The sequence below is a fragment of the Sparus aurata genome, chromosome 4, assembly GCF_900880675.1.
Source record: "Sparus aurata chromosome 4, fSpaAur1.1, whole genome shotgun sequence".
Taxonomy (NCBI): domain Eukaryota; kingdom Metazoa; phylum Chordata; class Actinopteri; order Spariformes; family Sparidae; genus Sparus; species Sparus aurata.
This window is the reverse complement of record NC_044190.1, coordinates 17,330,501-17,341,929: the sequence shown is the minus strand read 5'-3', so window position 1 is coordinate 17,341,929 and position 11,429 is coordinate 17,330,501. Positions and strand designations below refer to the sequence as shown.

The window sequence follows — 11,429 nt, the reverse complement described above, 5'->3', positions numbered from 1 at the left end:
CTACTTTTTTGGTTCTTGTTAGGACTCGAGCAGCAGCGTTCTGCGTCAGCTGCAGCTGTCTGATGGATTTTTCATGGGGGCCTTTAAAGACAGTATACAGTTGAGTCTACTGAAGAAAAATGCATGGACTAGTTTTTCATGTATGTCCATGTATGAAAAATTAAAAAGGACTCAATGCAGAAAACTGTCCCCTGTGACAGTTAAACTATGGTGTATTTTACTAGATTATTCTTACTCATGCATTTATGTAAAAGAAGAATCATTGGAGCTGGTTGAAATGCAGCTGAGTTTGAACTATTTTCTACAAAACTCATTTTGGATCCATTTGCTGATAATCTTCTCGGATTATCAATTCATCGTTTGATTTTTGAAATTTCTGAAAATAGTGGAAAATTCTTAGAGAGTTACCCAGAGTAGTCAGAAAAACATTATCATTTGTAAAGAACACGTATTTAGTATACAGATCAATCTGTTTGTTTATAGATTTCACTGATGATATATTGACTTTATTCAAGTCACAGATGCTAACATGCTAAGTACATACTTTGAATGTATGATATAGTAACTTTTTGGGCATTTGAGGCCCTAAAGAGAATGTTATATTCCAGATCTTTTGATCCAGGTTTTATTCATGGGTTACCTCCTGGATTCTGCCACAGGAAGGGATTAAAGGCTGATTTGTGAAATTTGACCTGCTTTTTAGTAGATTTACCCTGTGATGGTTCACTTTGCCATACTGTAACAGCATTAAAGCGAAACTCTCGCCAAAAAGCGACCGAGGCTTTATTTGGGATTGAATATGAGTCAAAACTTCGTGTAAAAGCATAATTACGGCGAAAGAGGCACTTTTAAGATTTACCGTAGTTTCGGTTTTGGGCACGTTAATTTTAAACAGGAGAGCTAGGGGCATGACACGCTAGCATCAAAATCGCTATTTTTAGAACACTAAGAAGGCTCGACACAACATGAAACTTTGCTCGTAGCATCACTAGGGTCTCTACTCATGAACACGAGCATTGAGAACATTGTTTGTGTACACAGAGTTTATGAAAAGGAAGCTTTTTGAACTACTCAGGTTAGATGCTGCACCTCCTGCGCGTCGCAGTCATGCCAGACAAAAAGTGTCGATCCCTGAGTGCGACCTGACAGGCACGCTTGAGGGTCGCACTCGGGGATCAATGCTAGCGCGTGTCATGCCCCTAGCTCTGCCATTCAAAATTAACGTGCCCAAAACCGAAACTATGGTAAATCCTAAAAGTGCCTCTTTCGTCGTAATTATGCTTTTACACGAAGGTTTGACTCATATTCAATCCCAAATAAAGCCTTGGTTGCTTTTTGGCGAGAGTTTCGCTTTAAGTTTCACTTTTTGATTACATAAGAGTGTCGGTGAAAAGCTTTTCCTTCTTCTAAAATTCCCTTCCCAAAACTGCATTGTGCACCTTTAATACTTTAAGAACAGTTTCCTTACGTACTTGAGGAAGTTGAGTTTATCAACATTTTCAAAGCAGTACTTTTAATAGTAATTGAGTTTTTTTTCTTCCTCTCCCCACGGATATGGTTATACCACTTATATAACAATGACATAAGCAATTCAGCCTGCAATGATAAGCCCTTAAACTTTTGAAATTGTAAATTTGAGTTGAGTTGTAAAAGTGTGTAATTTATTTCAGGACATTTGTGAAGGCAGGATTTTACGCTGTGACTGTTGCAGCACTGTTTATTTTTGTCTTCTGATTAGAATTCTTCCGCAACACTACACTTTACTTTATGCTCAGTTAGGCGAACTTCTTCAATCACTGATTCAATACCATTCAATTTGAGCAAGAACTCACAAAGCAGGGCCACCAAAGAATGCAAAGTACCACCTTAGTAGGTGTTCTTGAACGCATCACTGTAGGAAACTTTCCGGTGTGTTTTCCTTTAGCGGACGTTTATGTTCACTGAGCTCATAATTATGTTACAGTCATACCGAAAACACTTCCAGCTGTTCCGGTGAACAGTTTGGCTTAATCCAAACTCTCCCATTTCCCCATCTTATGTGTTAATTATTGGTAATTAGCTGGCCGGTGAGATGTAACGTTAGCTACCTCGGTGACGCCCCCTTCAGTTCGTCAGCCCTCCGCTCCAAAGTGCAAATATCGTTAACACCAGGTTGGCTGGTTCATGTAAGGGTTCACCAGGTCAGAGGTTATTTTCCCGGACAGGTGACACACCGATTTCTTCGCGGTCTGATTCCCACTTGCTGTCGATTCCCCGAGGTAACAACAAGTGGCTGTATAGGTGTGTTTTCTACAAGAAGCAGGATGAGTCGAAGAGGAGAAACCACCGAGGAAACCTCCAGGGCTCCGGTGGTGTCCTCCTCACAGACCGACGCTGCTGAGCAACGAAAGCGGACGACAGTCATTAACGTCGTTTACCTCATCGCTGCTTTTGACATCACATGGATGTTTTTACAGTTTTCTGTCACCCCTGTGAGTATTTCTTCGGTTATGTCAGAGCGAAGCTGAGATTTCCGTGCCCGCCATGAATGTGAAAACGCTCACGGAAGCGCCCATTGAGAAGCGAATGTACAGTGACAATACGACGTTCTTGCATATTAACCGATTTCATTGTTATCGGTGATGACAGATGGCCTATAGCATTTAATATGGCTATAGAAGTGATCACATGTAGCGCATGGCAGGCTAAGAGTAGTAGGCTCCATTCATGTAAGCATCAACCCACATCCTTCAGTAGCAGTGCTGCAGGAGTAAAAACTATATACCAAATAAAAGACCTGCATTCACATACGTCCTTCAGTAAATGACCTACTTCATATCAGCAACATTAACCCAAACGCACATTTTAAGCAAGTTAAAGGGCTCGCCAATGCAGTCAGAATTGCTGATGTCATTGTTATTTATGTTATATAACCATACACATGGTTAGAGGAAGTGTATACGTCCTTTACCAAAGTAAAGAAATAACACATTGTAAAAATACTCTGTAACTAGTAAATGTACTGCATTGAAAATCTCAAGTCAAAGTTTGTAAGTTTAATCAGGAAGCTGTTCTTAAAGTATTAAAAGGTGCACTTTTTAGTTTTGGAGAAGAAATTTTAATCAGATGAGAAAGATCTCTATTGATTGATTTTTTTTTTTCATGCTTAAAAAAACTAAATAAACAAACTCTATGGTCTTTTCATGACCGAATAAACTGAACGAACAACTGACCTTAAAGGACAACACATTTCATACTTTAATTTCATACTGTTTTACTTTGTTTATACGTGGCGGACCCTGCCACCTTTTTAGCTTCAAACAGTGTTCTGTGGACCTTTTTTCCTCTAAGAAAAACTGTTTATTCAGTTATGGAAAAAATATATATTTCTGAGTATTATTACCTCATTAAGGGTTTGAATTTCTTCTCCAAAACTCCATAGTGCCCCTATAAAATCGCAGTAAATGCAGGATTTGCAGAGCCCAAATAACTATTTTGATTAGGACTGTAACTCATGATTATGTTCATCATGGATTAATCTGCTGTTTTTCTTTTTGGAATAATTGATTGATTGACTGTACAATGCTGAAAACAGAAATGAATGCTGTCACATGTGTTTTCTCCCAAAAAACAGTCCAAACCTCAAAATCATGACACATTGTGCAAAACGTGACGGGGGGAATTCATTTCTGCCAACTAAACCCGCCACTCCTTCCATCACCACAGTCACATTCATCAAGGACAAACCGTTGACACTTGAAGACTGATGCCTGTTGTCATCATGTGGCAGCTACTGTGATTATTTTTCCTAAAGCTAGAAAGCAAAAGGCAGCAGAAGTACAATAGTGACGCTTTGGCTGATACTGAGCAATCAAAAAGTGATTCTTGAAGGCGGTCAAGTTCTTGTTCCTCTAACGTGGCATGATATGAATGTGGCATAATATGCTTCACATGATATATATAAAAACAGGAGTCATCCAAATAGTCACAGTTTGTTGGTTGGTCGAGGGTTTTTCTTACCTGCAGGGATTTCACACTCTGCTCTGACCATGTCATCATAGCATAATGATTTTGATTATATGAATTTAATTATGTATTCTCATTATGTCTCTCTGTAGTATTTGGCAAAGAAACTTGGCTTTGACACCTTGTGGTTTGGTTATTTACAAACTACAGTCGGTGTAATCATGCTGTTCGGGGGTCCCATGTTTGGAAGGTAAGGACAATATTATTACAGACACTTATACGCAGGTGCTTGCAGGTTGAATTTGATGTATCACAGAATTGCTGTGGAGCAAATATTAACGACCTACGCCGCATTTGTCTGGCTGAAAACTTGTGTTTTTGGGCTTTTGTTGTTTTTTGCAGATTTGGGGATCTGTTCGGTGCACGAGCAGCCTTGTCTCTGGCTTGTTCTGCAACCGTTGTTTTCTTTCTGCTGCTGGCCATAGCCGACCATCCTGCCATGCTGTTCATCCACAAACTTCCCACAGTCTTCATGCATGTCCTACCTGGTAAGCATCACCCACTGTAATCCTCCTCAATGAAGTGAGCATTTCAAACTTTTATAACTTTTTTTTCATAATATTTCATTTCATTTCAATTTTACAGTTGAAACATTTACTGGAACCCAAATGATAATCGATCAAACGTTTCATTCAAGTTTTCATTCCACCGTAATTCGGACATTATATACACCAATATTATTACATATGTGACAATAATGTCCACCAACCGATATATCAGTCAGGCTCTAGTTCAAGACTACATTATTTTTGGGAAAGATTATTAAATGTTGCTAAACTAAGTCTGCAATTATATTATTTTATATATATATATGTATGTATATGTATATATATGTGTGTGTGTGTGTATGTGTATATATATATATATATATATATATATACATTTATATTGAATAATTAGTATTGATTATATTATATTGATTGAGTAAAAGCTCCATTTGTAGCAAAATATTTTTAAATGTTTTCTCCCTAACAGTGTGTCTCTAGAGGTACATTCAGACCAAATCAGTTGGTGCGTTGTCTCTCCATGATCCGTGAGTGTGACATGTTGGGAACCCAAAAGGCAAAGCTGCTATTTTGTTATGCTACTAGCATGCTGGTCCTACTAGTGATTGTTCGTCCTCATCGACAGATTAAAAATAACAGCGGTAGATCATTACTGCATGTTTCAAACTGGGACGCAAGACCAAACCGAGTGATCACAAGGATAACATCACGCGACACAGAGAAACGTCTGTCTCAATATGCAATAGGATATAAGAATCAGAGTATTGTATCATATTGTATTATATTGTTGTGCAATACACACACAAATGTATCATTTACTTTGATAAGTGGAATTGTATGCAATCCAGAAGCCATTTCTAAATATAGAAATAATTAGGATAAAAGTTTCACCCCTGCGCTATATGACCTAAACTGAATGAATGAAATGAAATTACATGCAGTTCCACTTCAATCTTTTCTTCCCACTCCTCTCTGCAGCATGTCAGATGGTTGTTACAGACCTGACAGAGCCTGAAAAACGGGCAGATGCCTTATCCAAGCTAGGTCTGTGTTTTGGTGTCGGTATGATAGCTGGCTCAACATTGGGCGGCCATCTTAACACACGCTATGGGTGAGTTTGTGTTGTGTGTGAGTCTAGGCCGAGTAATTTGGTTACATCAGGAGGTCCTATAGATGATGTGGGATGACTGGTTGTTTGAACATATTCTACTTTTGGACACACACAAACACATGAACATTTCAGGATCCAAAAAATGTAATATACCACTCCAATCTAGAGGTCAACTGCTTGTTCCAGAGATAAGTATGGTGAAACATCTAATCGCCAAGTTTGAAGGGTTGCTTACACAAGTTAATAAAAACACTGACTGCTCCTTAAATGTCAGTGATTCAGATCATTAGGACCTTTTCTTTTGATGACACACTGGGCCACTTTAGATGCTTCTTTCTCCTCAATTTTTGACGCTGTCTTTCTTAGGTAAGACACTAAATCTCAGAGGCCATGTTAAAGGGCTGGCTGATGTTAAAATTAAAAAAGCTTAAATGCACTTCATAAATGTTAATGCTGGGAGCCAAACTATCACAATCTTTTTGACAAAAGTAAATATATCGATATCAACTGTTTTATCACTGTTTTGCTCATAGTTTTTTTTCCGCTCCCCTTCTTGTGGCTGCAAAAAAATGAACAATAATGAAATTAGCTAGTCATGGAATTGCAATGACAATAATGATAGACGTTGAAATTTTGAAGCTCTATTTAATGTCTGTGTAGTGTTGCCACAATTATTTACACGATTTAAAGTAGACCTAAAATGTCCGAACACATCTGTCCTCCTAACACTGCTTTCTTTTCCCAGGGAGACATTCACTGCATGTTTTGGGGCTGCTGGGAGTACCTTCAGCTTACTGTTGGTTTTGAAGTTTATCCCAAAAAATACCAAAGTTCAAGCTTCAACTACAACCAGCACAGACAGTAAGTCACGCTTCCATCTTCTACACGTACACAGTGCTCAGCTGTTTTGGAATCTGTATGAAATGCTGATTAGGCGTATGGCACATGGACATTTTTATTTAAAAATAGTTATTTAACATTGAAACATTGAAACTTGTGATATGGACCATAATTCATATCTCAGTATTTTCAGGCTGAATGGTGGTGCACGATATATCATGAAGACAGCCTCTGATTGGTTGATCTATGGAAACATGTGATTGAAAGCGGAAGGCTAACAGTTATACCAACAACAGCAACCGCGCTGTTTATAACACTGAAAAAGTATAAATAATCACAGAAGACATTCAGTGTTGGGTTTATGATCATGGATTTATTTTACAACCTCTCCAAAGTGGCACCACAGTTCATTGCTGGATTGTGAAGTTGCGCAACGGGATATGATCGCACTGTAGCCTCGTTAGCACAACAGTATACAACATATACTGACGATGTCGGGTGGGAATGCATTAGTTGACACTCTAAATTTAATAACCAGAAACCAGACCAAATCTTATTAGTAGCGCTTTTCGTTGACTATAAAAGAAATGAACATGAACTGCTTCATTTTTCTGGACCGTGAAACAAATTCAACATTGTGAACTTTGAGCTAACACTGTCTACATCACACTGTAGAATAATTAACGGTCTAAAATTAAACATTGAAATAGGGTTGCTCACTGTGCAGAGAGTGTGAAAGAGGACAGACACAAACTGGCTTAACAGAAGAAATGGGTTATTAAGTAACACTGTATCAATCTGAATTGTATCATGTTTGAAAATATATCGATAACGTCAAAATACTGCCCAGTCCTACTTTCAGGGCCGCTTGAAATATCTCCTCAAACTCTCCACTCTTACTTAGCCTTATTTAGTGAGGATAGATAGTGTTTTGTGCAAAACACAATGAGATCATTTGCAGATTTTAAGATGTTATTGATAACATTCAGCCATTAAATACGTCATTCCATCTCTGCACCTTCCATTGAAATCTCGCCAGATCACTAACTCCTCAAGTGGTCGCCAGTGTGTCACTAACATCAGTGTTAATGTTGCTAACACCATCTGCGTTAACGTTGCTGGCTAATGTTAGTCGGCCACCAAACCTAAGCTTAAGCTTACTCGTCAAGAAGAGAGATGGCCACTTGGGTGTGGATTTTCAGCTCTTGAAACTCTCGATAGTCTCGGCTAAGTCCATCAAGCAAAAGTTGAAAGAGATTAGAAGAGATTAACCTGACAAACATTTTGGACAGAATGTTTAAAATGAATGATTCACAATCGTAATAATGATTTTGAAGACTTTCCAAGTGTTCCTGGAAAAGAGCATTGCTCAAAGAGGAGCGAATGGGCATCTTCCAGGTGTGAATGTGTAACTGTGTGAGTGCGATCAACCTCCCCTGAAAAAATTAAGAAATGGTAATAATAGGTTAGAAATAAAGGTTAAAAAAAATCGTTCACGGACCAATCTGTCAGGTATTGGGCCATTGTACATCAATGCTATTTTTTTTCTCTCTGAATTCACTTCAGGTGAGAGCAAAAAAAAATCCATATTCAATGTGGGGGAGATCACAAGACTGATGAAGTTTCCAGGCGTGGCACGGACTTTTATTGTGAAGATAGTTGCAGGTTTGCCATCAGGTGAGAGTTCATGTGAGACGTGGTTTGGTGAAAGAAATCATTTTCAGATTGTATTTACTAAACTTAACATTTATGGCCCCTCCCAATTTTTTCTCCATGAAGCAGCATATTGTGTTGATATTTGCTCTTAATGTGTAGCAGAAAACATGCTGTGTCCATTACATATATATTTTATGTTACATTTTAACAAGTTTGAACGTTTTATGGAAAAGCTGAAACTCTGTAAATTAAACCAAAGAATTGTTCCTCTCTGTTTTTAAGGTATTTTCCAAGTGATGTTCTCTATCATTGCTTTGGAGTTCTTCAAGCTGACACCAGAGGAGAATGGCTATCTGATGGCTTATTTTGGCATAGGACAAATGGTAAGTGCAGATTGAAATACAAGACAGTTTGGTCGTGACTTTAGTGTCAGAATTTGAGATGAGGTCGATAAAACCTGGATGTTTGTTCAGGTTATTCAGGGAGGGGTGATCGGTCGGCTCACGCCGAGATTCTCTGACCACTCGCTGCTGCTTCTGTCCATCGCAGTTTCTTCTTTGGTGGGACTGGCTCAGGTACACAGACATACACACACACACACACACACACACACACACACACACACACACATAAAGACACACACACCAGGACTACAGAGTATTAAAGTACTGAACCAGATCTCACAAAACAGCAGTACTTCAGCTCGATATATGAAACTTTCTTGTATTCTGTCCAGCTTTCCTTAGTGTGTTTGTTCTCTTTTTTATTATTTCCTACCTTCGTCCTTTATTTTGTATTTCGTTCTGATCTTTTATTTCATTTCTTTCCCCCCCCTGATATTTCTTTGACTGGTCTGAAAGCATTAAAAATCCCTGAAACTGGAGGTTGGAAGTTTTCTACTTGCATTGACACTAAACATGTCACAACTTATTGGCTGGCAAATTTCCCTTATTTACACAATTTACATCATTTTGATGGCCTTTATAAAGTTGAAACTGATATTTATAAACATTTGCAATTGCTTAATAATAGTTTATAGCTCAGGTAATCCACATAACGGTAAACAGGCAGGTTCAGTGGAGCTGCTTGAGGCGTTTCAGAGATATCTGTATATCAAAAGTGAATTGACGCCCTTAAGCCAATACCTGTAGTTGCCTCAAAATTAATTGAATCCTTTACTTTTATTTCGGTATTTCTTTTTTCTCTGCAGGCCTACATGCAGAATGTGTTCCAGTTCTGCCTCACCGTCATGCCGATGATGTTTTCTCTCAGTGTGTTCAACGTCATCACGGACAGCATGCTCACCAAGGGCGTACCTTCGTCTGACACAGGTGAAGTCCTCTTGCCTTCCTGCTCGCACGGCACACAGCTACAAAATCAACAAAAACATTCACGGCAATTGTATCTGATTGCAGCTACCATAAAAGGGTATGTTGAGCATCCTTTTACGGGCCTATGAAGAGAGACAGAGCTTGTGATACAAGGAATACGAGTTTGCAAGTGCAGACTTCTGTTTTAGATAATCTTTAAAGCCATATGTTCATAAATAGAAGTCACAAAGCACTCAACTCACGTTTAGACTTGAAGGTTGGCTGCTGAATTCTTAATGTACTGAATAACCAAAAAAGACAAACAAGGACAGCACTCCCATTGCAATATTTAATATTGCCACACAGACATTTCAGCGTGTGTTGTGGCAATTTCACTCAATCAGTTTAAGCCGGTGAGGTAATAATAGATAACCACAATCAGCACAACAGGTATATCCCAACAGGGGGAGCCACATCCTTTTCAAGTATTCGATCTCTTGTAAGACAAATTACAGCAACACAAAAAACTCTTTATATTCATGTCATAAAAAACAGGGAACTGAAACCCCCTTATTATTCTAATTTGCAGCTAGGGTATCAAGAAAGTCTATCCAATACAGAAGGATTCTGTCCCAGTGTCAAAGTCATATGTTTACATTTGCTTTTGTAAAGATGACAGAAAACACGCTTGTATTTTGAGTTATGGTGGCGTGAGAGCAAAAAGAGCACACTGCCCATCTAGAAATCCAAGAGTTCAATATAGGAACCAACATTTTTACAAAACAACGTTACAACATAGTTACATGGTGCAGCTGTAGATAAAAAGACGGAGAGAAGTACAACCTCTGATGTTTCAGTGTCAGTTGTAAGAGTCCCTAAACCAACAGAAATGAATCTGAAACCTGCAGGCTCACCTCATCCCAGAGAGTGAGAGACCAAAGACCAAAATGAATATTTGAAGTAGAATTTTAAAAATGCAGATATTTTAATCCAGTTGTTTGTTGAGCCTGCTTTGCTCTTGTACGCAGGCACAATGCTGGGACTGTGTGCGTCTGTCCAATCTCTGCTTCGCACAGTCGGACCGACCGCAGGCGGCTTCCTGTATGTGAACTACGGGATATCCTCTATAGGCATGATCCAGTGTGTTGTTAATATGGCAGTGTTTGTTTACCTGCTGCAGCGTGGCCGTGAGAAGACGACCGAGCAAACGAAATGAAATCTCTCAGTGTTAAAAAAAATGATCTGCTCATCTCCAGCTGACGATCATTCCTACGACTGCACCTATTTAAAGTTCTCTGTTGCAGTCGACGACGTGATGAGATAAGGTCAGGTCCCTCCAATTCATCAGTGGTTCAGATCTGTTTGATCTGTGGTGGAGGTTCATAGCCAAACCACTAGATGGAAGCAAATCCTCTTATTTTACCTGATGACGCTCACATTCACCTTAGAGTCTCTCTTTAACATCGGTTTGCTGTTATTGACATTTTATGTAACATCGTCAAAAATGATTGATTATGGGGCCAATCAACATCATTTAAGATTGAAAATAATTTTATCACAACAATTAATAATGTAATTAAAGTATATATTTTTTAAATGTGTCACTGTTTTTCAATAAACATTTGAAAATGATTCTATTTTTTAACATTAATTCATTGTGTGTGTTTTCGTGTCCTATGATGGTCTAAATGCTTTTCCAGAGGGTTTAAATCTTTGCTGAAAAACAAAACATATGTGAGGGAAACAGTCATACAATATGTCAATATAATCAGTCCTGTCAGAACATGTCAGCCACTCCAGTGCTGTGATGACAGTGTAGTTCTTAAAAAAAAAAAAACAGTCTTGCAACTTTATTCACCTGTAATGGAATTAGACTAGTAATTCCATTAAAAAGAGATTTTTTTAAAATCATGTTTTCTATTGCTACTCGCAACCAGCAGGGTGTTTTGAAACAGGACAAAGTGAATAAGAGGGAGCTGGTCAAAGCTGTTGAGGATTTAG

The 11,429-nt window shown here is 38.5% G+C and overlaps 1 protein-coding gene across 1 annotated transcript; it reads left to right on the top strand.

Annotated features, from left to right (window-relative positions):
* The first annotated feature begins 1,974 nt into the window (after positions 1–1,974).
* slc67a1 (solute carrier family 67 member 1) lies at positions 1,975–10,653 on the top strand. The gene is made up of 10 exons (XM_030413335.1): positions 1,975–2,471; positions 4,098–4,195; positions 4,348–4,493; positions 5,490–5,622; positions 6,368–6,483; positions 8,029–8,139; positions 8,401–8,501; positions 8,592–8,693; positions 9,329–9,449; positions 10,457–10,653. Exons 1-10 carry the CDS (start codon positions 2,304–2,306, stop codon positions 10,642–10,644), a joined length of 1,284 nt encoding a protein of 427 aa, XP_030269195.1. The 5' UTR covers positions 1,975–2,303; the 3' UTR covers positions 10,645–10,653.
* The last annotated feature ends 776 nt before the right edge of the window (positions 10,654–11,429 follow it).

Excerpts from the sequence above, each read along its gene's own strand:
- slc67a1 (XM_030413335.1), top strand. The coding sequence starts at position 2,304 with ATGAGTCGAAGAGGAGAAACCACCGAGGAAACCTCCAGGGCTCCGGTG. Across the intron at positions 2,472-4,097 it reads TACAGTTTTCTGTCACCCCT|TATTTGGCAAAGAAACTTGG; the intron begins GTGAGTATTTCT and ends GTCTCTCTGTAG. Across the intron at positions 8,502-8,591 it reads ATTTTGGCATAGGACAAATG|GTTATTCAGGGAGGGGTGAT; the intron begins GTAAGTGCAGAT and ends ATGTTTGTTCAG.